This window comes from Orbicella franksi, chromosome 7 (genome assembly GCF_964199315.1).
Source record: "Orbicella franksi chromosome 7, jaOrbFran1.1, whole genome shotgun sequence".
Lineage (NCBI taxonomy): Eukaryota > Metazoa > Cnidaria > Anthozoa > Scleractinia > Merulinidae > Orbicella > Orbicella franksi.
Genome location: NC_138151.1, coordinates 25834025 through 25861753, shown reverse-complemented (window position 1 = coordinate 25861753; position 27729 = coordinate 25834025). Strand labels below are relative to the sequence as shown.

The 27729-nt window shown below is 41.1% G+C and overlaps 3 protein-coding genes and 1 pseudogene across 3 annotated transcripts in view; 2 read left to right on the top strand and 2 right to left on the bottom strand.

The window, feature by feature from the left end:
* The window catches only part of LOC145492473 (uncharacterized), a 121464-nt gene that overhangs the window by 4088 nt on the left and 89647 nt on the right, over nt 1–27729 (top strand). The gene's annotated exons all lie outside the window — the stretch shown is intronic.
* Nucleotides 940–1995, top strand: LOC145492431 (uncharacterized). Its single transcript, XM_081471879.1, has one exon. It carries the CDS (start codon nt 950–952, stop codon nt 1730–1732), a length of 783 nt encoding a protein of 260 aa, XP_081328005.1. The 5' UTR covers nt 940–949; the 3' UTR covers nt 1733–1995.
* On the bottom strand, nt 12090–14092 carry LOC145492703 (uncharacterized; annotated as a pseudogene).
* Nucleotides 23971–27729, bottom strand: part of LOC145493412 (uncharacterized) — a 21741-nt gene continuing 17982 nt past the window's right edge. The window contains exon 2 of the mRNA XM_081472879.1: nt 23971–26158. Within this exon, the coding sequence (XP_081329005.1) occupies nt 25727–26158 (432 nt within the window). The 3' untranslated portion in view covers nt 23971–25726. The remainder of the gene's footprint in view (nt 26159–27729) is intronic.

Sequence of the window (27729 nt, the reverse complement as noted above, 5' to 3'; positions counted from 1 at the left end):
AGACAAAACCTTCTTCGTGGATGGGTACGACGAAGTCACCCGTACCGTGTACGAATTTCACGGTTGCTTCTGGCACGGGTGTCCCAAGTGTTACCCCGACCGCGACCGCACACGTCACAAAATGTGTGATCAGACCATGCGCGACGTCTACGAAGCCACCAAACTCAAAGAAGAGAGTCTCTTGGCTGCTGGCTACAGCGTCGTGGTCATGTGGCAATGCGAATGGGAACAACTCAAGCAAGACGACGAGCACCTGCGGAGCCTGGTCCAATCCTTTGACCTGGTCTTCAGACTCAAACCCAGAGACGCGTTCTACGGTGGACGCACCAACGCCATCAAACTTTACCACCGAGTCGACAACGGAGAAAAGGTCCATTACCTGGATTTCACCTCTCTCTACCCCTGGACCAACAAAAACTGTCCCTACCCCGTGGGTCATCCTGTCATCATTCACCAACCCGAAGGCACCGACATTTCCAGTTACTTCGGTCTGGTCAAATGCAAGATCCTACCACCCTTTGGGTTGTATCACCCCGTCTTACCCCACCGCAGTGGGGGCAAACTCACCTTTCCACTTTGCAGAACTTGCGTGGAAACAGAGCAACCCAAACCGCTGACCGAACGCAGCCATCGCTGCATCCACAACGAGCATGAGCGATGTCTTGTGGGTACGTGGCCCACCCCCGAGTTGCAAGAAGCCCTTCATCAAGGGTACGTCATCCCACACGTGTACGAAATTTGGCACTTCTCGCGCAATTCCAACGACTTGTTCTCTTTCTACGTGAACACCTTTCTCAAGATCAAGCAAGAAGCCAGCGGCTGGCCCGATTGGGTGGGTGACGATGTCGAGAAACGCCAGCAGTAACTAGACGACTACCTAGCCAAGGAAGGCATTCAACTCGAGGCCGACAAAATTCAAAAAAATCCCGGTCGACGGTCTCTGGCCAAAATGATGCTAAACAGCTTCTGGGGCAAGTACGGTCAACAAGGTAACAAGAGCCAAGTCGAAGCCATTTCATCACCCGCCAGGCTTCATGCCCTGTTGACCGATGACAGTCGAGAAATTCAAACCCTTCGTGTCATGAACGACGAGATGATCGAATTGGTCTACAAACACGTCCAAGACGAAGAAGCCGTTCAAGTCAACATCAACATTTTCGTGGCGTGCTTCACCACCTGCTGGGCCAGACTCAAACTCTACCGAGAAGGACTCAGTCAACTCCAACCCGAACAAGTCATGCACTTCGACACAGACTCCATCATCTTCTCGCATCGAGAAGGTCAACCCATGCCACCCTTAGGCGATCATCTCGGCGAATTCACCAGCGAATTGAAACCAGGCACTCACATCGTGGAGTTTGCTGCCACTGGCCCCAAGAATTACGGTTACCAAACCAACGACGGTAAAGTCGAATGCAAGGTACGCGGTTTCATCCTCAACACACGTGGTCAAGCACAATTGAACTTTGACCTGTTAAAAGAAAACGTCATCAACGAGGTCACGGAGCCCCGCGAAGAACCACGGGAAATCAGCGTACACAATCCACACAAGATTAAACGCAATGTTCAAACCAAAACACTAGAAACGATCGAAGAAACCAAACGATACAAAGTCGTCTTCGACAAACGCGTCGTGGATCCCGACACCTTCCTATCGTATCCTTACGGATACACCCGAGCCGACATCGATGATATCGACATGGACAATGTCAATCATTTACTAGAATTGTAAATAAAAAATTTGAAATCTGATCACGTGGTCTGTGTCTGTGTGACGTCACTTCCGGTCCCCAGACCCTCACGACCTCACGTCCAACCCCGTGCGGCCACGTTTGGCCGGGCTCGCCCCAGACCTCGCTAAAAAGCATTAGTGCAACCGCTGACCTGAGCCGAAAATCCTGCACGCTGATTGGTCCAGACGCGTCACGTGAACAAAATAACGCGCTCTGATTGGTTGGGTCTCAAACCGCCCCCCTATACTACCGCCATATATTGCTTGTCTTCAATTCTGAGAAATTTGTGGTCAGACATTTCCGGTGCAAACATTGAAAAGAATTTGAATTTAAAAATCGATGGAAATTTTAGGCTGCTAGGAATTTAGCCAATTTAAGACCTTTCCCAGCTACTTGACGGGCATATGGTCACTACGTTGACCTTCATAGCCCCCTGATCGAACAGTCCGTATTTAAGAGCTAGAAAGAGCTCCTCTGTTATGTTCATGGGAAATCACAGCTTATCTCTTCATTAAGACACTTTGAAAATGGAAAATTTGGGGGGATAACAAAAAAACCCAGTAAAACTGAGCCAAAAGCCTCATGTGCTCTGTGAGACATACAACGGAAATAGCCATTTCTGTGGACTTTAATTCTCAAAGTGTTTAAAATAGTGCATGTATAACAAGCATGAGAGGTCTTGGACCATCTTCAATGTGTCTTCAACACTGAAGAGGGGCCAAGATCGAAAGTGAAGCCTAGATGGCTTTTCTAACCCGACAAAATACAGAGAGTGCCAAACCATCAGTAAGTAAGTATGTAAATAAGTAAAGACTTTATTTAAAGAGGGTAGAGCTTATCGAAAAGTGCGGCGAGCCGTGAATGTTTTCTTTACTCCCAGTCTTTTATGTTAAAGAATATTCTAAAGTTTTACAAAAACTCACCCAAAATTTTTATAAGATGTCTGAAGACGCTATAAGACGCCCCCAATATGCATTTTCTAACCATTTTTTTCAGATAACCTTTTCCTCAAAAACGCAGGATGCTATTACTAATAGCATCCTGTGTTTTTGAGGAAAAGGTTTTTTTAAAATTTGTATATGGAGTTCGCTGCACCACTGACGACATCACAATAGCCGCAAGAAGGAAGGATGCATAATTCTGAGATTTGTAGTAGTACTAGCTGGTGCGCGTTTAAATTGCACATGAAGGAAGCTATCCTTGCTCAGGGATACATCAGGCGAACAACAATGAGTTCAGTTGACATGCCAATCTACCTAAAGCGTCGTTTGTGGAAACACATGACTAAATCACGAATGTCTAATTTTGCACGTGCGATACGACCTTGGCAAAGCGTCTGTTCCTTTGTGACTAGACTCCTGATGCTCAGGCAGGGGACGACGTTATCTCGTCCAGCCGCCAAAGCACAGAAAAAGCTCGTATTTCGTCTGGAAACGCTTGCCGCGCAGGCTACGCAAGATCCTTTGTGAGAAAACATATAGCGCATGTATCGTTATCGTGCGTTCAAATTCGCACATTTAACTATATTATTGCAGTTGGCGTATATCAAGCGACAAATAAGATAATAATAAATAGTCACAGTCTTGATATTTGTCAGCAGACCAAAGAAACGAAGCTCCTGAATGGTGCGGCTTGGTAATGTTGATTGACAAATATGTCAAGATTCGATCACAAATTGACATGGAAGATCAGTCACAGCATGGGAAGATTAGTTAACTCGTGGTAGCCCCAAGTAAAATTTTGTCACAGTTGAACTCAATGGTATCCAGTTTTACTCTGAAGACACCATCTTTTGAGATCCAGCCTTTTTGTTGTTTAAGAGAATATCGGAAGAGTTATATGAACCAGAAGAATCCATTCTCCACGTGGATTTAATTACAAAACAAGTATAATCCGGATTCATAATCGTTGCTTTCTTGTAAGATACAGGATAAAACACGACTCTTTGTAATGTTCAGGGCACATTAAAGAATTACGATGCACGTGGGAAGTTTCGAGAACTAGCACGAGGGAGGCGCAAGAGTTTTTAGAGGCGCAGCCGACAGTAACTCTAGCTTCTGGAGTGCTCTCCAAACTACCCAAGTGCATCCAGAACTCGATATACGCACAGCTAATGAAATCATGAACAAACTCTTTTATAACATAGGGACAACATATTGAACCCTAGAACATGTTTTGTTTTGTTTTGTTTTGTTTCGTTTTTTTGTGATTAACTACAAAGTTCTCACAATGCACGGTGAAGGAAAACAAAGGATCCTATTGGCTGGTTAAAAACACGCCACAATCAGTCGAGCAACAGTTCAGAACGACGAAACGTTTATCTGGTTCCTAACTTCTCAATGAAACATTCGCTTCTTCGACTTGATGAAAATATACGAAAACAAATTCAGAAATACACAATGGAAATGTGGGCAAACAAAGTCAAAATACTCAAGTTTTAATAACCATCTTAGCTTGGCAAAAGTCAAAGACTCAAAGTAGGGTTTGGATTGTTCAGAATGATGTTCACATTGCGGAAACTTTAACAAAAAGGAACTCGCGTCTTAACTGCACGGAAATGTTGCAGCTAAAATGAACCTACACACGTCATGTTATTTACACAGGCCGTGCGTGAATAGGGATTGTTTTCATGATGGCTCAATAGAAATTAGGTGCGACCAGCGCACGCGCTGTGTTATAACTATCTCATCCAACAGTACTGGCCCTTTTCGAAATTGCACTGAAACATTCTTCACTTTGCCGCACTCTACTGCACCTGTTGTTTCTGGTGAAACACGTGGTAACTGCCAACTTAGGACACAAATATTTTAATGTCCGTAGGTTTATTTGGAATTTTTCTTGCGTTTGTCAATGAATTTTCCTGCCAGTTTCGACTCAGCGTTTTACAGACATAGAGAAACCTGAAAAAAGGCTTGTCTGGAGTTTCTCTGGGGCTTTTCATCATAGCCTCAGAGCTGTGGGAAAGGGGATGGGAACTCCCTATCAGTTACGTAACAGCGAGGAGGGTAGTCGTCGTTGCTTTTGAGAATTAAAGTTTGTGCCTCGGTTTCGCTTATTGCTTAAGGTGTTAATACTAAGACAAGTCGCCCTTAATCTCGGTGCCTTCTGGGTCTACGAATGACATTTTGGTAGCTTTTCAAGGGTCATTTACAATTATCCGAAACTCATCCCCGTCACTTTTATTTTTGACTCGCACTGGGCATTGTCGATTAATTTACTGATCCCTTCTTAATTCCCTGCAGATGCAGTTCAACCAAACGTATATTCCCGACGAAGTATCAGTACAAGTGAATAAACCCATGGAACAAATATACAACAGTCAAGTGCTGCTACAAAATTGCTTGCCCTTCCCCGACTGTCCTGCCTCTTGGGACACGCTGCTACACAGACAAAGTATGGAGGAATTTGAACAAAAGACTAAGGAAACTATGAACAACCTGTATTCCAAACGTCACCGCTCCTCGGAAATGTCATTGACCAATCGAAGAGATCTGACCGAGAAAGAGAGCGCAAAAGGCAGACGCGTCTGAGGAAAGCGTTTAACGTGCTTCGCAGCGTAATACCCGATTACTTTTCCAAGAGAGAGCCCGGAGACAGGCTGTCAAGAATCCAAACTCTAAAACTCAGGTAAAGAAGTACATCGCTGCATTACATGAATTGTTAGGGACATGGTTCTATTGCCTTTGCTAATGCATTGTGCGCCGTTCTAAAGTATTCACCAGATGTTCTAAATCAACAATATGTTAGCAACAGTAATTCATTGTTTGTTTTCTGTTGCTTATTGGATTTCTGTTCAAAACTTACATTTACTGTTTGAACCATGCTTTTCAATGATTTTCCACTGCACCTATTGTATCTACTAGTTATATAACTCTAGTTCAGGTGATTATGTTGAGCTAAATGGATAATATTCTGCACTAACCCATCGAAAATACATTGCGGTATCCATACATGTCCTTACGCCGCTGAACGGCTGCTCACTGTATATTATAAATATGATCATCTACCGGAAAAAAAAAGCACTAACTAATTAAATGATATCTCTGCTTCTCCTTCAACGAAATAAAAAGCCAAATTAAGGGTGAACTGTCGTTTTTAAGCCATATTAAAGGTGAACTGTTGTCTTAAATCCAATAATTATGGGTGAACTGTCGTTTTAAAGTCAAATTAAGGGTGAACTATCGTTTTAAGTGAAGTTAAGAGTGAAGTGTTGTTATTAGTCTTCACTGTGGATTTGTTCTGTTTGCCATTATCTGCTGGTTTGATGCTAAAGTTTTGAAAAGCCAGGGTAGTTTCTGAACAAGGTGAAGGTGGCGTAGTTCAGTTGTTACTGAAGTACCGTTAAAACCAGGGATTTCGAGTGGATTAATTCATTGTGGAATCACTAGTCTTGTTTCTAAAAAAATATTCAAATTTCAATTTGACAGTTATTGTTTGCCGATTTCCCTTCAATCATTTGTTTTCTTTTTAAAATCTATTGTTAAATAAACTGATGTTGTTATCACAATGAGTGCTAAGAAAAACTTTAAAAAATAGATGCTTGTATTGTTATACAGATGTATGTACATAACTTACACATTTACAATGCTACATTTGCATGTAGCAAGGATTTTCCTATTTTTTGGAAAGAAAGTTCCTATTTTTCCTATTTTTTTGAAACACGAATTTCCTATTTTCCTATTTTTTTGAACAACTATGATGCTGGACACACTGTCAGTGTCAAAATTAAACTTATGCTATAATATTTGATTGATTTCAGTTGAGTGATTGGAAGTGTTTAATTGATTGATTGAAATGTTTATACTTCGTGGTCATTTTTATTAATAACGTTAGTGTTGTCTAGGACCATACAAATTGTTTTAACATGGCACATTTATTAATAACCAGTGCATTACAACACGAGCTTTGCGGTGACCTACAACTGTAACAACAGCCATAAGCAAATTATTAAGACGAAATCCAGTAGAAAATCGAGCAGTTTCAGGTTTTAGTAGACACAAATTTGGTCCCAGAATAGTTTTAAGTATTTTACAGTCATTTTTACATTTTCTTAAAGGTAAATACATAACTAATTGCCTGAAATAACACCGGAAACAATTTCCCATGGGAACGAGAAAAAATAAATTTCAAAGTTCAGAGAAATTGTGCAAACACAGGCAAAATTTCATCATCAGTTTCATTTCACCAGTCAGCACTTTCAAGTGTTTCATACGAAGTTCAACATTCATTTTCGACGTTTGGTGTTGCTAGAAATGATTTTTTTTTTGAGAAGATATTTAAAACAGTCGTACAGAAGTTTGCAATACGATGTAAATAATCTTGGTACTAGGTTTTTGTCCACTCGTTACTCGAACTTCTGGTGGATTCCGTCTTAACTTACTTTAACCACACACGGTTAAAATAGCGCACCCGATCATGAAAAGACATAATCAATTGCATGAAGATGCCAAAGGATATATTAAATTATAATATTGTTTTGCCGGTACATTTGTCAAGTGGCAAATTGCTGAACTGGATTTTTTCTGGCATAGTATTGTTGCAAGAAAATAAGGAGGAAAACACAGGGCTAAACCGAAAAAGTTCTGAATGATTTCTAAATATCTCGGAAACTTCTAAATATCCGCACGGGCTATGCTAATTTTGCCAAATTATTGGGACGATAAAAGGAGTGATTTACAGATTTGCTTACGACACGACTCTGTCAAAACAGATCGCGGTTCTAATAACTGGTGGAAACAACAGAAGGGTGAACAAACAATAACAGCGAACACGGTATTGTCGGATAAACACGATACTTTAGATGTGGACGTGTGCAAATAAAAAAGAACGTGTATCGTTCTTAATCAATATTTACGCGGAAGTGAGACTGTGAAACTACTCAGCGTGATCGAGACGATAGAGTGGGCGGTGCGGAAAAGGGCCATAAAAGCTTTCGACATAACAGGTGCGGGATAGATGAACGAAAAACCACTAATTAAAATCATTAAAATTAGATGAACTGTTAAAGCAGCGTGGTCACCGTAATTAAACAGTAGTCGCTTACAGGAAATTGTAAAAACTGTCAAAGAAATCTCGCGATAAACGTACGCGCAACTTAAATTCAAAATATTTCTGAATATTTCTACTCGCGTGTCACGCCACTTTGGAATTGTGTTCTTAACATTTTCCTCCTAACCACATCGAGGGCCTAGTACGTTTCTAAATAACTGACTAACAATTTATTTCAAGTGGAATCAGTTTGGTACTTGGGCTCACGACAATACTATTTCACAAAGCTTTGGATACTACATATGCACAATTAATTTCTCCCTTGGCAAATGTTTACAACATAGCACCCGGTAGAAGGTCAATAATAAAAACCTACAGCCTTAGACTACGTATGGAAGACACTTTCAGAACCTAAATGTTGTTGCTATGGCAACTACTGATAGAAATGCTTGGCTTGTTTCTTTAATCTACCTGACTTCTAGACGGTGTTTCTAGGTTTCTACACGGTGAATTTTCTTTGTTTTGGGGGGAACAGAGTAAACATACAAGGATTTTCAACTGACAAAGCTACAAGAGAATTTGTACATAATTTTCGGAGGAATTCGCAATTTTCGTTTTTGACGCGTATTACATTAATGTATGTATAAAATTTGATGATTTTTTCTTAACAGCGAGAAAAAGAAAAATCCTATCCATGTGCCAATTTTTAAAAAAATTCACCGTCTGGAACGCGCTTAATATGCGTTTTAGATCACTCAAAGACCTCTGTTTTTTCGTGACGTCATCAAAATAGAATTTCTTCAAGTTACGGTACTGCGCATGCTCACGGTTTGCTTCCTTCGCACGTACTGCTCATTCTCGTCCCCAGAGCCTCCGTTTCTTTTGGTCTCGTGGTCAGAGAAACGGAGGGCTCTGGTAGCAGCCATTACCGGATGTCCGTAAATCACGGACATCCGGTAACGCATACGTAATTTTGGCCTGCATATCTGCTCATGCTCAGAAACTAATCCTGAGGGAGGGGAGAGAGGAATAGAGAGTATTCTTCAGATGTAAACAGATCGGAACGCTGACATGTGTTTTCACTTCGCTGAAGTTAGGTGATTTAGAGTTAAAAAGAGAGTAGAAAGCGGCCTTAAATGCCGTCGCCGCTTCAAACACGATTGCCAGCTTGTGTAATATTTTACCAACGGCTTTCGCGGTGCATTTTGTGGTGGACCGTCTAGAAAAATTCAGAAATCGATAGCTGTGTTCTTGTTGTTTCTTCTCTTCATATTCGATAAAAAGGAGAAGTTTAAAGAGCGAGGTGCAGTTGCGAAAGCTTTCAAGCAACGTAATCAGGATACGGCATGTATTACGTCTATCGATGTCACGGTAAAATTTGTTTATGGACACACGGAAGTGTTTGTGGAAATCAGCCGTGGAAATTGCATCACTTACCAGAGGATTTAAATATAAGCCGTGGTGATAGATGAAGGGAAATTTTTTTTAATGGTAAGAACTGTTTACTTCCTGGTTATTTACATAGGTTTGTAAGCTGCAGCAGAATAAAAATCTGTTGAACTCAGGAAAGTTTTGTTGTATTGGAGTTTTGCTCGTGTTTCCTTGCAAGGAATGTAATAAAGGTGTGCTCACTTTCATATGATCTTTCATGTCCTCATTTTTTCAAGTAACCCCATTCTGTTCTATTTTTTTTTTTTTTTTTTTACAAAAAAGGGTCTTACACAATCAACAGATCATTAAACTGTCAAATTAAATCAATCGATCAACTTTTATTGTGCGTTATTTACAGAATTAATTTACATCAGTATTATAATTAAATAAATATGAGAAGAGAAATCTATTTTGCATATGGGTATGAAAAGAATAAAAAAAATATGTGTGTGGTAACCAGGGTATAGGGTAGCAATTGGCCTTTTGAAGTGGTTACTACCTTGTTAAGAAAAACGCCAAGAAAAAAAATAAAAGTCCTATGCCAGTTGTTATCGAGTGGTTATATATGTGTGCTGGGGGTTTCCATAATGGCTCTGCAGCAATTTTAATTAGCTTATCTGGAACATCTAATGATGATTTTTGTACATTCAGGCTTGAGAAAAGCCTGTAGACATTACAAAACTAGATATAGGGCTATTCCACCATTTTGTCCCCCATCCCCCACTGCTTTTGTCGATGTAATTGTTTTTGTTCATTTTATACCTTTCAACCAGCTTATATAAAGCTTAATCTTTTGGGTGCTTTCAAAAACAACAACAACACCAATTTATTTCAGTATTCCCATATGAGTACATAGTGTTACCAAAAATATAATACAGCTAAAATGATGTAACTATAACATTAGTATCTGGCATTAGTATACATGTAGAGGTTCCTGATGTGAAGAGAGTGATTCATATTGGTGTGCCTCAATGTACATTAAGGAAGATTTTTTTTAGGAAACTGCATGAACAAAATGAATGGGAAACAATGCAATGTCATCGCTCTTTTACAATTCATGTTACTTCATGGTAATAAGGCTCTTCAGCCTGTTATACAACCATGTGCAACAAGAAATCTCAATGTATACTTTCTACGTCTTGTGGTTGATCAGAACATCAGCCACATAGCTTTACTATCAACAATGGTTCTTTCTCCATCTCCTTTTTTTCCAGTATTATTTATTGAACTGCAAGAGCAACATTCCTATTTGAATTATCCATAAATGGTCATCCTTTGAGGAATTTATGTAGCACTATTATGGTCTGAATATTAACAAAGAATAGTAAATAATGGCAGGAAATAAATTATCTTTCAAAGGCTAACAAAAAGATTATGACATTTTTCTTATGGGGATATTAATGTAACTCTGTACACCTTAAATGTTTTATTTGTTTTTAGTAGAGATAATTCCCACATTACATTTGGAAACCCACTAGTCCTGATGATTCGTTATCAGTTATACATGTATAAATAATTGTCTCTTATATTTGTTCACAGTTATTTGCATGGATGATAAATTATTGTTATTTACTGATTAATGTTATTGTGACGGAATAAAGTTTTGCTAGTTGCAGTTGCTTCCTAACTAAAGTGGGGAGAGAGGAAAGGGCCTCAAATTTCAGCTATGGTTATCTATGGTTATTTTCCTTTACACATCATTTCCACAAGTAAATTATATAAAAAAAAAGATAAAATTTGGGTGAAGGCTCTAAAGGAAACTTAACTCTTGCCTGACCACAAAAGGTTTGTTCGTGTTTTTTGGAGGGAGACTATAGGGGAGGTCTCAATAATAAAGAAAGGGGAGCTAAAAAAAAAGATATTATATATATCTATAACAGCAGAAGCTTCTTAACAGATAGTAAAAGATACTACATAACAATATGTGGAAGAAACAAACCAAACTTCATGTTCAGACCATTTGCTACATCATCCAGGTACGTAGCAGAGTATTATAACACGGACCTTTGACTCATTTTATCAATTTAATATCAATACATTTTGGACTGCTAGAATCTGATCTCCTGGATCTTTCAGAGAGAGAAAAACACACTCACCTTCGCATTTCCAGTGCCACATTTGCTTAGCAAGAGTGATATTTCTTCTTTTTTTCACCTGGCTCTAAGTTTCCTTTTGAGCTTTTCATAAAGGAAGACAAACGTTTCTTAAAACCCACTGCCGATTCGAAGTTAATTTTATGATTTCTTGGGGTATGGTCAGCGACAAAGTAATTGTTGTATTAGCTGGTTGATTCTCAGAGTTCTAAACGTTTCTTCCCACCTTCTCCGCTGCTACAACAAAGGACGATGATTACGATCGTGAATGACATCGTTGCAGGCGACGTACTCCTTTGGTTACGTGGAAACTTTAACGATTCCTTCGGATCGAACGGGAAAGGTCACCATTTGTTTTTTCGTAAAGCGCGCCTGTGTCAACTGAGCGAAGGTGCCGCCATCCGGGCCGGAAGTAAAATGGAATGCGTCGAGCTTTGTAATTTTCATTTCTGCTGCGCATTCATTTTTTGTCAGCCAATGAAAAAATTCGAATTTTTGGGTGCGTCCAGAGCTACTCGTCAACGACATTTTAAGACGAGTAGCACTGGGGACGAGAATGACGTGCTACTTGGAAATTAGTCGAGATGTAGAAGCTTATTTTTCCCCACTACGGCGAAAAGTATACCTAAGTGTTGTAATACTTATGGAAATGCATTTTAACTTGTGGTTTCCGCCACTGCTTTGAAGTGCTCAACGATCTTGGCTAGAATACGGGTTGTTTTTGTCACTCGCGGGGCCTTGCTAGTTGCTTAAGATGGAGGCAGAGACAATACGCCAACAAGCCCTTTTGCTCCGAACTTCTCGAAAACATTCTTAAGATCTCGATATGAAATGCCACTTCCGGCTATTTTTTCAGCAATCTGTTGCTTGATGGGGAATTCCGCGTTTGTTGGATGATAAAGAGTTCTCGGAATGTCTGCAGGAGTTCGTAGCGACGATCAAGGTATTTCATGTCATTTTCTGCGTACTGTGTTGTTGACATGTTCTCTGTCAACATGTCCTCTGATATGTTCAAACGGGAGTCAAAGACTATTCTTCTTAAAGCTCTAACATCCTCCATTGCATCGTGTGCGGGGAAAGGTTTATGGAAAAGTGTCTGATAAATGGATTGTTGATTTAATTTAACTGTGGAACCATCCGGTAAGACCAGAGAGGGACGTTTGACCAAGTTCTTCATCACAGGGAGAGTGCCAGAAAAGAAAACGTTAAGACAGGAAAGTCTTTCACAAAGTTGATGTCCCCCTTGACGAAGAAGAGTTGGACTATCGAAAACCTGAGAGTTGTGCCCGATTAAAGCAGTATAAATATTATGATCGCTTTCCACACGCCTGACAGTTTTCTCTATTAAAGTAGATTAGAAAATTTTCGAGTGACTTTCCAAGTAACACAGTTTCGACTGGTTGATTGTCTTTGAACAGGGTCCTGACGCCTCTGACTGCTCGGACACTTAAACCATTTACCCTTGTAGCATGAATATCTACATCCCTCAAAGGCAATATATAATCGTTGAAACAGTGCAAACCTGATTGATCAACTGCTGAAAGTTGCCATATTTCTGCGGTTTTTCCAGACGTGTTTGTTTCAATATCGTAAATGATGAAATTGTAAACAGTGTTTCTGTCATAGGGAAATTCCTCCGCCACTGGTCTGATCGTTAATTCAGGAATGCATGTTTCAACGTTTTTCAGCTCCTCATTTGAAATTTTCAAATTGATGATGTCGAATTCTTGAATCAGTTTGGTAGAATTGTTTGGATCCAGGTTAAGTTCTAGTCCACTTTGGTATGTGTTTCCTTCCTTAGCTTGTTTTTAACCATCAAGATTTAACTTATGCTTATGTAGCTGAACTCTTCGGCGTTTGAAATTAATGCTGTTTTTTCTTAGTTTGTCTTGGGTAGCCTTGTGATCCATCCTTTCAATGTAGCTGATACAGTGTATGCCAGGTTTAATGTTGAGGCTCTCAAGCGTTTGACTAATGTACTGATATCCAAGGTTTACTTGCGAGATGCCACAGGCCACTCGGAAGTCATTACGTTTACTTCCACCGTGGTATCTAATTCAGGGATTTTTTGAGCCTATAACACTGTTTAGGGCCTCATTTCTCTGCAAATTTGACCCAGGTGATAACTTTGCAACTACTATGTCAGTACAATATTCATCAAAAGTTCTCTCCAAAGCTTTCCTTAAGTCATCGCCATAGAGATCTTTGCCATAGGGTTAGTCAGAGTGTTTATAGTTAATAGGGTCTTTCTTGGCACCACACCATGATTCATTGCAATTTTTGTGGTGTCCAAACGAATGTGGTAGAATGCTTTTTAAGGATTTTTGAAAGGCTGTTGGATTTCCCTTATTTTGAGACACGCTATAAGCAAAACATTTGACCAAGTAGTTGATAACTTTCTGTGAGAGAGTTGATGAATTTGCAAATTTCCCACGTTGGCTTAGGTTATACAGCCTCGTAGTAAGGGATCTTTTGGCATGCACAATGTCTGTCGACTTTTCTACAGGATAAGGGACCTTCTCTATTATATGTGCAGCTGTTGTGGAGTCTTCATCCCCGACATAAACAGATAGTTTGACATTAGAATTTAGGTCTTCAGTGAGCAAATGGACTGCTGCCATAGGCTCCATTGCTTTTGATGATGCTGTATGATTGAGTCGACAATTGTGTTGCTTGGCTTGTTTTCCAGTTTTTTTTAGCATTTGTGCAAACCCTACAGGATTTTGTTCTCGTAGTATAATCCATAATCTTCCCATAAGTTAAACCAATGACTGCAGCATGACCAGTTGACAAGTTATGCCCTTTTCCCCATTTTTGCCAACCCATGTCATATGAGCAGGGGATATTGATGCAGCCTTAGTCATCTGCTTTTACACCCTTTTCGATGGCAGCACTTTTTTCTTCTAACTTTGCAGTTTTGCAACTTTTCTTTGTTACTTGCTCTACTGTATGCCCAATCTCGTTTTCTCTACTCTTGAAAGTTACTGGTTCATAGGGGGAATATTTAATGTACACAGTAAATTATTTAGGTGGGTTTCACCGATTGCTGTATGTAGACACCCAAGAACAGCTCTTGAACTAACATCCTGACTGAGTGGACCTCTTTGACCGCTCCTGTGTTCACTGGAGGTCTTGACAACATTCTCTGTACCACACACTGCACAGGTAACTGAAAATAAACACTGAGACTAACCCACATTTTTTTTCTGCTGTTATGTTCAACAATGACAAATTGGCTGAAAATAAAGTAAATATATTGATACTCAGGAAGATCTGATACTTAATTCTGGCAGTGTGTTTTCTCCTTTAATTTGGAGTAAATGAGCACAAGTAAATATTTGCAAAAACTAACAGCATTTCAAAATGCAGCGAATGCAATTTGTGGTCTGTGGAAAATTTACAACTGCTTGTTTGTTCCAAATTTACCGAAAACATTTTTGTTTGTAACAATAGACAAACAATTGTGTGACGCTTGTTATAGGGTAATTATGAGGGTAAGGGTTTCAGAACTTGCCCAAAAATTTAAGGACCAACCCCAGGCTTTTCATGGCTGATTGCATATGAGATGTTTTTTAATGTATTGAAGATATACATGTATAATCAACCTCATAATTGTTTTTTGGAAACCTGTTAACTTTATAGCCTTAAAGCTGTGTGTACTTGCCATAAAATGGTAATTATTAGGTTGTAACTGTAACAAAAAATTTGTTGGAATTTTGAAATGAAATGTCAAAATGTTCAGGTACAATCATGTTGACAATTTGCTATGAACTACCTGTGCTATAATACAAAAGTTCAAATTGAGAACTATTTCAGAGCAAGGAAAGTCTTGATGAAGCACTTGTCTTAAAACTTTTAGGGAATTGCATAGTGCCACGTATGGCGAAAACAAGATTTTGAGGCAAGATTTCCGTGTAACCCCATACATTTATTATGCATATAGTTCTTTTCTTCGGTGGGGACTAATTATCGACCATTCCTTGAAACTCTGATTTCCTCTTTGCCCTCCACTCCTTTATCCCACGAGTCCTGTCGTCCGTGTTTCCACTTTGAGTGGTTTCTTTCGTGAGAACCGACCCTTCTCGTCACTCAATGGTTGTTGTGTTTCCGGTGTCAGTTGCGCCTCTACAGACAGTCCAGCTGTTTTCGGTGTTTCTTCGTCCAGGGAACTCAAAGCGAAGCCTCCGACCATAAAAAGTACACCGTGACCACTCTGCGACTTCCTTCGCGTGCGATCACGACCGTCTTCTCTCTCTGATGTCGGCGCGATAAGTGCTGCGAATTGGCTTCTCAGTTTAACCACGTCAGGAGAAGACGAAAGAAGTGTATTTTTGAACACATTTCTAGGCGTTTTTTTGATGAACACTTGTTCCGGACAAAAAGGATAGCGGTAAGTGGAACGCGACTCGCGATAAAAGTCTCGCCGCCATGTTTATTTTTGTTTTTTTCTTTTCTTTTAAACTCGCGCGCTCGCGCCATTCGTACCCATGCTCCGCGCGCCAAAAAACTGTATAGAGCCACCTTAAATTCAAAACTAGCAAAATTTTTCTCAACAAATGTACGAACTACGATGTTCAGGACACCGCGCTTTCTCGAAAAGGTAAATTACATCTACATCAATCTGGATACACCGCTCACGTTTCCGGGCAACAATCAGCACCAACAAAAAAGCAGTCAGAAGTTCTCGGTGAAGGACAGGGACAACATCTATGACTGGTACAACGCCTATTTCCGTGTTAATTTCACCTTTGAGCCCCTCGCAGATGGCGCTAATGATGCAGGCGACACACGGTCAGCTCCAATCAACGGTGCTTTTTCTCTGATAAAAAGCTTGACCGTCAAATCTGCTGGTAAACTCGTTTTACAAAGCTGACAACATACACAAAGTCATATTTATCAAAAACTTGCTGGATTATTCTGACCACTATGCAAGAAGTGTGGCGAAAAGCCAGTTTTGGTATCTTGACAGCGATGCTACAAATGTAACAGCCGTCGCCGCAACAAACCCTGAAATCTTTGCGCGCGGGCTGTTTTCACACGGAGGCGCTACATTTGAAACTATTATTCTTCTCAACCGCTATTCGTTCTTTGAAGAACTGTCTGACAGACTTTTGTCTCTAATGCAACTTTAGTTTGAGATTATGCTGCAAGATGACGAAGAAATGATTTTTCGAAATGACGGCGCGGGGCGTAGGATTGTTGTCCGAAAGTTTGAATTGTGGATTCCACAGCTGACGCTGGCATCTGAAGGTCAAAAGCAAGTCAACGAAAATTTCTTAAAACCGACTCAATGGAGTTATTTAAAAGAAACGCTGCACCCTAGCTCAAGCCGAAAGGATGCAGTGGGCTCTTGGTTGATAACCTCGGACGTCAAAAACCCCAAACATGTGTTCGTCTTCTTTCAGCAGACTCAAAAACAAAAAATCCCTAGAACACAATCCCTACATCTTCGACACTTTTGACCTCGATGGAGACAGCACAGCAAATCTGTCTTCTTGCCGCCTGCAGTATGGGACCAGTTACTACCCCAAGCTGGACTGTGAAAGCGACTTCAAATTGCGAATCCTCAACCATCTGATAAACTTCCGATACAGAAAAAATTACTACAACTCGGGTACCCAGCTACAAGTCGCCAACTTCTCAAAAATTTACCCCATCGTTTACTTTGACCTCAGATCAGTCAAAGAAAGTGTAACAGGTGATCCCAAGAGTTTGACTTTGCATTACCGGCTAAACGAAGCAGCCAATGCTGAAGATTACTCGATCTACGCTGTGGTCCTGAACGACGAAGACGTTGTGGTGAAACAGATTGGAAATGAACTGGTCGTTGTCTGAAAAACGGAAAATTTTTGTACCTTGATATAAGATGGCGACGACTTACCCTCCGCACGAGATTGCACTGACTGACTGGCAAAACAAAAAATTTCCAAACGATTTCGCTAAAAAATCGGCTGTAACACTACGCGTCAAGCCAGATCAAATCGGCCGAGGAGACGAGCTCCTTTTGACCAGCACTCAAATTAACCGATTAAGAAAAGCAGCCAGTGAGAAAAAAGGCGCTGATCTCAAGATGAGCAAGACACAGACTGAAAAAACCGCCCAACGTGGCGGCAGCATTTTCTCCACTCTGCTTGGGCTGGCTAGACCCTTAATCAAGCCGACGGTTAAGGCTTTGGCAAGCGCGGGGCTTAGTTTTAGTGCAGAAAAAGCGCTTAAGAAAATCTTCGGCAACGGTTACGGGGGAAGAGAAATAAAGCTCTACAAACCTGTTCAGAAGATCTCTCCAGAACAGAAAAAGGCTGTTGAAAACGTTCTTGTTGGGCAAGGGATGGTTCGTGGCGGCGGAACAGCGTAATGCGGTGGATTTCTTGGAATACTAGCTTCCATTGGCGTGCCTATTGCCCTTGACTTGATAAGCAAAATGTTCGGCAAAGGGCTGCAGGTCGGGCTCCCCCCACAGCAGCGGCGTTCATTACCTCCTCTTAAAAGTGGAAAAGGGATGCACATAAACCCTTCGCCTCTCTTCGGCAGTTGGGAAGATTATAAAGAAAATGATGTTCGAAGACGTTCCGCTTTCCAATTTTGGTTTAACAAACTGGTGCAAATACCTTAAAAATCCCTGTCAAAGGGGTGTTTTCGCGCAATGAGGAAACACGTCTTCTCCATTCACCGTGTATCATCAACCTGGACGATTTCGGAAGCATGGGCACACACTGGGTTTTTTGCTGGCGTGCGAAAAACGGTGAACATGAATATTTCGACTCTTCCGGACTGCCGCCGCCGAAAGAGCGGGAATTAGAGCTGAAAAAAATTAGGAAAGAAGACCTTTCTTCGTAATGACAACCAGCTGCAGTGGGTTGGGAGCGTAAGATATGGATATTATTGTTTGCTTTTTCTGAATGAAAGAAACAAAAGCAAAAGTTTCAAAGACATCCTCGGCATGTTTTCTGACAACATGCATGAAAACGAACGAATTGTAAGAATTATTTCTCTTAATATACGAACATGGATGGCTACTGCGAGAAAGACAGGCGTGTGACACCGAGTGTTGAAGGTACAGAAAAATAGTTTTGACAAAAAACAATCGCAAAATGCTCAAAGCCAAGTGCGCTGTGTGCGGAATCACCAATACCCGTTTTTTTTTTTGTCGGGAAACTGACGGTGCCCTCTCGCGCAGAGGGCTCTGGAATCTTAAGCAGCGTCGCCGACACCGGGCTCGAGCTGTTTATCTCAAAAGATATCCTCTTCCTCGCAAAAAATGGCGTCGAGGCTGGCAGATATTATGCTTCTGAGGCAATGAGAAATCCTGCGTTGCAAAAGAAAGCAATAAACTATGGCATGAAAAAAAGCTCGGCCTGCGATTGAAAAAGTTGGGCGCGAGTTGCTTGACCAGCTTTCACCAAAAGTGAGGCCAAACCACTGATACAAGACTGATAGAGCTGAACTTGATGGCGTGGGTTTTGACATTCATTCGGCCAGTGGAAAGCTCCCTGCCGGTTGAACCTTGCTTGGGCACAATTATACCGGCCCATACAATCATCTTGAACAACAACTGAAATATAATCCAGAAACAGGAGAAATCAATGAAATATATCAACAGCCCACCGGCTCTACTGACGCTGTAGCTATGCAACATGACGTTGATTACAGTAGTTGCGCTTTTCGTAAACAAAAATATGGTGAAAACGAGAGAAAATGCAAAAACGCCGCAGACCGTACAATGGTCAAGTCTCTTGATTCTGTTCCGTGGAAAAAAGACAACGGGACCATGCACTCGCGCGAAACGCTATCAATTCAAAACAAAACTTGGTTTGGGTTACAAAAAATAAAACCTTTGCTTTCTGCCAACTCTCGGTTCACAAATTTTTTCAGGCCAAAGTAGGCGTTTTGTTGTTCAGAACAGCTTGAAATCGTAACACACGTTGCCTTTTTCTTGTTGTCTCATTCCAGTGTAGCGTTTTGTTGTTTAGAACAGCTTGAAATCATAATACATGTTGCCATTTTTTGATTGTCCCATTCCAATGTTGAAGATATAATCCGTGCGCTGTCCGTTTTGCAACGCGTACGCTAGCGAAGGCGGCGCCCACAGGAACATTATTGGCCCATTTTCATGTTCCAGTTTCAACACGACCGATGGTCCGTATTTATTGCGTCCACGATCTTGGACTTCACGCACCTTGTATATACCTTGCTGGATATCGCGCCATCTGACGACTTCTTCTCGCTCTTGGAAGTCTTCGATTGCTGGCCAGTAGCACCTATCTTTTGGTGGTGTGTCAACGATGTCGCAAGTTTGTCCTCGGTCCATTTTGTTAACCCCAAGAGTTGCATTCGTTTAATAGAAAAAAAAGTTGATGACGGCTTCGATAAAACTTAAATTCGACGTTGTGTTCGCCACCTGCGCCTTTTTTACCAAACTTGCTTGCCAACGCGGCCCACAACAACCGCATGCACGATCTTCCTGCCTCGTCAAACACCTCTTCAATAGGCTCTTGTGCATTTCTGTACTCATCTTCTGTCATCCCCTGCCACATTATTTCTCTTACAGCCTTGGGATCAAACTGCATTCTCGCCGCCTTGACAGGTCTTGTATATATATTTCAAAAAATTACTGCTCTCGTCGCCCGTTCGAATTAACATTTGAAAATTCATGGCTACGTTTGTATATTATAAAAACATGATTGTCAGTGTTCCCTTGATTGCGTTTCTTATCAATGGATATTTCACGCCTGAGTGGCAGAGAAACGTACGTGATATCACACGCGAGATCGTCGCTGCCATGCTAGAAGAGAGAGGCTTTTGTCTTTCTTGGGAAACCCCCTTGTTTCAATACATTAGTTCCTCACGTTTCAAGCACGCAGTAATTTAATGTTGGTTGCTACGGAAAGACGAATATCACGCGCCTATTAATTTTTTTACGTCAAATAACAATAGGTGTGCACGTGTAAAACAATAGATTGCATACCTGTGCGCCTTAACAACCTGCATTCCTTTGCGCCCTAAAAAGTAAAATCGAAAAAATAAAATTTTTAACTCAAGGACTGATTTTCTTAGGGCGCTCAGGAATGCAATAACCCTTCTTGAATGTTCTATATATGCAGTTGTGTGTGACTGCATTACCTGTGCCTCTGTTTACATTTCTTTTGAGAAGAGAATATTGACAAGCTCGAGCGGATTTCATTGTCTACAACTTCGGCAAATCTTGATTTCGTGTTTTGTGCGAATTTCAGAAGGTCGGCTTTGAATTTATAGGCTTCTGGGACTGCCATTTCTCACGTTCTCTTCACGCGGGATGGGGCGGTAGAACATCTCCACCACGTCAGATCGATGGAAAACTTGACGCGGCCATGGTTGTTTATACCAAGGCACACGGTATGTTCAACTGGAAAAAAATTCTGGATCAGCAATCACACCCGCCTTACACACATGTATAATGGTGATTCTGGAGTCAAACAACTGGGCCTCTAAGACGCCGAGCAAAGCGAGGCGTCTTATAAGGCCGAGACTTCCTTGATCCAGAGTCACCATTATACACGTGTGTGCACTTCATGTTCATCGGTCCACTTCATAGGGGCTCTACACAAAGTATAAAACACGAATTGGCAAACAACACACACTTGAGCATTCCGCCAAATTTCCGACCGTCCTTGCAAAGCCAAGAGTTCATTGAATCAAAATAAAGTCCTCTATAATCTGTATTTGGGGTGTCTTTTCATTGTTCACTTTACCTCCTTGAAATGAAGTCCAAATTGTGTAAAATTCCTCGTAATACTCATTGGTGCTCAAATGGTTACTTAAAGCGCCTTTGGAGGGCGAAACCTGGGTAAATCCTTGTAATGTGGTGAAATGAAAACCTGCGGGTAGTAGGACTTGGGTGCTGTGAAGTAAGCAAATGGTGTAAAACATTGCCTTTTCAACCGTTCCTTGGTTGCCCTGCTGAATCTGTGATAGTTCAAACAGGTACCACTTCTCAGTTCTGAAAATGTGTTTTCGACAATAAGCGTTAAAAGACGTTTAATGCTGTATTCAGTGGTAACTGACTTAATCCTTTAGGCTCCTAGCGGAACAAAGAGCTTCGACAGTGCACCGCCAGCGGACTCTGTCTTGTACCATCTTCATCTCGTCTTCAGTCGACCTTATCCATGTCTTAACAGAATCCACTTCAAGGCCTGCTTAGTCGTTTCAGTGGCTCGTTTTCGCAGCCTGTAGCCTATCCAAAACCATCTCCGTCTTGCTATGTCGGTTGGTATGTCAGTGCTCTTGTCCCGTACTGTCAGTCCACAGTTCCTTGTTACTAATTTTTTTCCGGCCAAGGATCTTTCTGAGACATTTAAAAACAAAGCTTTGCAGCTGGTTCGATAGAGCTTGTGTCACTTTCCAGATATCTGATCCACATAGGGGACCGTTCATTTTTTATGAGGGAGGGGGGGTTGGTGGGATTTGGGAAGTACCATTTAAAAATCGCATGATGCCCCCTCAGCTTACCAATTTTTTCACATGCCCTCCCCCCCTTATAGCGGTCATTTTTTGGGATGACCCCCCCCCAAAATGAACAAACAATATTTAGATTTCAACTTTTTAAAATTTCTCTATTATCCCCCTACTTCACGTTATTGTGCTCACTATGAAGACAATATTTACAATCCCTATACTACAGAGAGCTGTTGCTTAAAAAACAAATCAAAAGAAAGAGAAGTCAATTTCGGATCTCCTAGTTATGGCTCACCCTGAGCGTGTGGCATTTGGCCTCTCATTGGCATCTTCCTCATCTGAATTGATGAATGCAAGAATGACGTCATTTGAGTCATCTTCTCCCCCAGAGTCAATGGCATCACTGTCATACTCATCATTGTCACTTTCATCCGTTTCACTGCTGTCAGCACTTGCCCTGTTGTCATTTTGTGTCAATGTCCTGGCATTTCTCAGTGTTGGTTGGCCAGCTCTGAGAGGGCTCTTCTGCTGCAAGCATGAATGTCTTACAATTGCCTTTACTTTCTCACTCTTGCTGCTTTTCAAATGCTGCTTTAGCCCGTGGTGGCTCAAATACTTGTTTAGTTCTGGAACACGTAGCTTTTTAAACTTGGTTAGATCTTCGCACAACTCAGTCCAAGGATAATCCTCATATGATTTATCTTTTGCGTCCCTACTTAACTTTGCCTTTTCTTCTGCTCTTTTCTTCTTCTTTTTCCTTTTAAATTCCAGCGCTTCAAGATGCTGAAGATAATCCACCACAAACTTTGATTTGACAATAAACTTATCTGCAAATAGAGCAACGCTCTCTGGGTCAGATAAAACCAGCCTGCCACTTCCATGCTTTTTCTTCGCTTGGACCCTTGGCTGCCAGTCATCTGGATCCCGCCCTTCTTTTGGGGTCTTCTGGTAGGAGAGGTAGTGGTATTCCGGTAGGCAGGAATGGTCAGGAACTGGTTTAGGGTATCTTTCTATGGGTGGTCCAGTCCATTCACAACAAAAAGAACAAATTTCTCCTACCTTTTCTTGACAGGACAACTTTAGAAACCCCCTGTAGTTCTCCCCCTCCTCATAGTGCTCATTCATAAACTTCTCAATCTTACCGAAGTAACAGTGGCCTGGAACAGTCTTTCCTTGATCCTGCATTGTGATACTGAACCAAGTACGAAGTGTTGTGAAAAAACTGGAAATCTGTTGATGTGTTGTGTGAAACAGATTCTTACATTTAATTTACAGATGTCTCTATTTGGAAGGTTTTTACCTCTACTCTAGTGATAGGCATGTATAAATGTTGCCCTGCGCAGGTAAAACAAAAAGCTAAAGATGAAAGATGTAAAGGAACACGATTCCACACTCTTTCAATCCAATGGGCTTGCTTTAAAGCAGGGCGAAGAATTTGCTCACAGTTTTAATCTAAAACAGATCAAATGTATAGAAGCTAAGTTGACGAAGGTCACGCAGGACATGGAAGCACTAGAAAATAAGAAGAGCAATTATAACAGCATATTCAAGGGCATACTCAAACAGCACATCAACAAAAGGAGAAGGCAAAAAGAAAACCGCAGAAAGTCAAATGAAAGAAAGAGGAAGCGGACTGAAAACAACGTCCAACGAGTTTATGGAATCTGTGTTGGAAATCCGCAAGGAAATGATCTTCCACAATGCCTTGTGTACCCTCCTAGAACGGCCGTCCCGGAAGAGTGTATTAAAGTTGAGGATGTTGCCACTTCGTTATTTAGAAGAGATGGGCCATACATCGCACAGCTCTTGGAAGGGAACTATTTCACCGATGCTGCAAGAAGCAGAATCACCACAAACCTTAAGCAGGAAGTCAGAGATTATGTTTACACCTTCATGTACCCTGAAGAGTACACTCTGACGGAAAGCATTGCTGCTTCTTGCAGCATTGGTGAAAGAGACTCCCATAGCAGCACAAGCGGCGACGAAGAACTCGACGACAGCGAAGATGAAGATGAGTGCCAGTGAAAGTTGCATTCGAAAATAACAGTGTTAAATACTTCTTTTCAGTAGCTACAAATGCTTTTTGTCGCCAAACGTTTTTTTAAAGCAGAAGGAAAGTTTGTAATAAATTTGCATCCTGCCTTCTATGTTTATTCTATAGCAATTGTTTTGATATTCAAACATTATGTCATTTTAAAGTTTTTCTAAAATATTTCACGTAATCCCCCTTTTTCCCTTATTTTTTTGGGATGGCCCCCCTCGAAAGCCATTTTTTTTCGCATGCCCCCCCCAAATCCCACCAACCCCCCCCCTACCTTATAAAAAATGAACGATCCCTAGGAGAGTAGCTTTAACATTTGCAGTTAAGATCTGCAATTTGATTTTGCTAGAAATCGACGAGGCATTCCAGACTGGTCTAAGCGTGTTGAAGGCCAGTCTGGTTTAGCCTAATCTGCTCTTCACACCCTCCTAAACACCGCCGGTGACTTTGATGGCGCTACCCAGATATGGTGAACCTTTCTACATCTTCCAGATCTTCGAATTCGAATCGCCGCTGAACTTGATTTTATCCTTTTGCTGCATAACTTTCGTTTTCTCTTTGCTTATCCTGAGGTCAGTGCTCTCTGCGATGAGCTCCAAGTTATTGGTCTTGGCTTGCATATGTTGCAGTTTCTGAGAAAGGAGGCATAGAGTCATCTGCAAAATGTAGGTCAGATAGCTGAGTTGTTAGTGTCCACTGTATCCCTGTCTCACCGTTATCCTCCACCTCTCTCATGATCTAGTCGACAAAGATAATAAAGATCATGAGGGACAGCAAGGAACCTTACCGGACTCCTGTACTCATTTCGAAGATTCAGACTGTTTTCCACTGTGGCTGACTTGACAAGATGAGGGTTCGGAGAAGTCGTGGAGCAACTTAATGAACTTTAATGGAATTCTGTAGTGGTGTATAAGCTTCCATATGAAGTTCCTGTGTCAACAATGTGTTTTCGAAATCAATAAAGTTCATTTATAATGGCGTCTGCCATTCATTAGACTGTTCTACGAAATCTTATCCTTAGGGTGGCAGCATGGTCTATGCAAGATTTGTCTTTCCTAGAGCCGGCTTGCTTACTTACATTGTAGTTGTTTGTCAAGGGCATCCCTCAGTAATTGAATGTAGATTAGTGTTCCCTTGATCCCAAAAATCTAATCAGGAGTTCTGATCTCTTGTTCCCTGAAAGTAGTTTGACAATATTCCTTGTTCCACTTAAATAAATGTCCCTGTTCCCCTGCTCTATAAGCCCTGGGAGACCCAGCAACAATTAAATGAATGAAAAGAAGATATTAAAGCCTGATGTGCCTTATGGGATAGGGATTGGGCTCTGTTCATTCGCACCAAATAAACCATGATCGGTGCAAACACCAGAATGTTTTATTTAAGTATTTTTATAACAAAGCCTACAATTTAATAAAAGTTCTTGACTTTTTAACTGCTCCTCGACACTGTTTGTTGGAACTGCTATAGTAGCTCCAACATGCTTAAAAGCGATCACTCTTAAGAAAAGCAACGTTTTTCAAGCGAGGGATACTAGCCTTTTCCACCAGCTAAGTTACTATATGATGGACGACATTGTTGATTTTATGAACGTTTCTGTACTGGATAGTGTGTGATCTGTATATAGCTTTTTCCACTCTTTATAATACCGGGCCTGGAGCTCTTTTTAAAATTAAACCTGGTATTACAAAATCGCTTATATGAGCGTAACCTAGAGTCACAAAATCGTCGAACATAGCTTAACCTAAAGTGAACAAGTCGCCTAAAATGACAAAAGCGCCCTAATTAGCATAACATATAGCGTGACACAATGTTCTAACAATAATAACGTTACCTACCATGGCAAAGTCAATTTTAAAATGCTAAAGCCAGCACAACGAATTAAATCCCCTTAAAATGTGTAACTTAGTGCGAAAAACATCGTCATTTTCTTGTCTCCTACGTTGGTGTCTGGTGAATACTTTAGGGCGGCACACAATGCATTAGCAAAGGCAACAGCGCCTAAAATAGTACTAACATGTCTCTAACAATTCATGTAATGTAGCAATGTACTTCTTTGCCAGTCTTAGCGTTTGGATTCTTGACAGCCTGTCTCCGGGCTCTCTCTCGGAAAAGTAATCTGGTATTACGCTGCGAAGCACGTTAAACGCTCTCTTCAGACGCGTCTGCCTTTTGCGCTCTCTTTCTCGGTTCAGTTCTCTTCGATTAGTCAAAGGCATTCCCGAGGAGCGGTGACGTATGGAATACAGGTTGTTCATAGTTTTCTTAGTCTCTTGTTCAAATTCCTCCACACTTTCTCTCTGTAGCTGTGTGTCCCAAGAGGCAGGACTGTCGGGGAAGGGCGAGCAATTTTGTAGCAGCACTTGATTGTAGTATATTTGTTCCATGAGTTTATTCACTTGTGGTGGTGCCTCGTCGGTAACAGACGTTTGGTTGCACTGCATCTGCAGGGAATTGAGAAGGGATCAGTAAATTAATCGACAGTGCTTGGTGGGAGTCAAAAATAAAATTGACGGGGATGAGTTTCGTATAATTATAAATGACCCCTGAAAAGCAACCAAAATGTCGTTTTGTGGACCCAGAAGGTACCGAGATATCTTAAAGATAACTCTATGGGTGTTTGTTTTTGATTTTAAAAACACCATAAGCGAAACCGAGGCACAAAGTTTAACCCCCAAAAGCTACGACGACTACCTCCGTCGCTGTTACGTAACTGATGTGGAGTTCCCATCTCCCTCCGCCCCCCCCCCCCCCAGCTCTTAGGCTATGGTTATAAGCCTCAGAGAAACGCGCAATCTATTTTTCGGGTTTCTTTATGTCCATAAAGACGCCGAGTCAAAGTCACCAAGAAAATTCTTTGAAAAACGCAAAAAAATCCAAATAAACTTTCCTACCTGAAAATATTACGCGTATCCTACGTTGCCAGGTACCACGTGTTTCACCAGAAATAACAAGTGCGGGAGGATACTTAACATGATTTCTGGATGAGGTGATACACCCAGGTATAGTATAGTTAACAAGCGATGGCTTGGTGAAAAAGGCGATATAATCAGAGTCATCTGTGCTCTGAAGATTACAAAGAGATGTGTTTTCTCCTTATCTTGCAAGAAAGCAACGATTATGAATCCGAATTTAGACTTTTGCAATTAAATCCAAGATATTCTCCCGACTCATCTTACAATCCCGATACTGTTCAAACAACAAGAAGTCTCTACCCTTGAAAAGGAGGTGTCTTCTAAGTAAAACTGGATACCACTGAGTTCAGCTCTGATAAAGCTTCACTGGGTTCTAGCGCGAGTTAACTTATCTTCCCCTACCGTCAATTTTTTGGAATCATTCAAGCAAATTTGACATACTGTTTAATCAACATTACCACGCCGCACCATTCAGGAGCTTCGTTCGTTTGCTCTCCTGTCAAAACTTAACACTGTGACTGTTTATATTTTATGATATCTTATTTGCCGCTGATAAAACGCCAAAACAAGGATATAGTTGAATGTGCGATTTTGAGGGCACGCAAGCGATACAACGCTATTTTCCAACACAGGATCTTGTGTAGCCCGCGCGGCAAGCATTCCGGCACCTAATAAGAGCTTTCTCTGTATATTTAGGAGTTGGACGAGGCTAAGTCGTCCCTTGTCTGAGCACTGAGGAGCTTAATCAAAAAGAAACATGGGCTTTGTCAAACTGGTATCACACGTGCAAAATTAGACATGCGTGATTCAGACATGTCTCTCCACAAGCGACGCGTTGGGTAGATTGAGATGCCAATTCATCGATCAACCCATTGATTTTCATTAAAAGTTTACTTTCACCTTCTTTAAGGTAGCCCACAACTAGACAGTGTATTTGTGAAGTTCAACTGACGGTTTTCACTGTCATTTTCACAACTGTTAAGTCCAAACCACTGAAGAAAAGAGGTCAGGAATTTGAAATATTATAGATGATTAAAAGCTGATCTCCCAGGTTAAGTTCCAGGTCTTTGTGATATTCCGTATTCAAGGTATCCAAGCAA

Coding starts and splice junctions, on each gene's coding strand:
- LOC145492431 (XM_081471879.1), top strand. CDS start 950: ATGATGCTAAACAGCTTCTGGGGCAAGTACGGTCAACAAGGTAACAAG.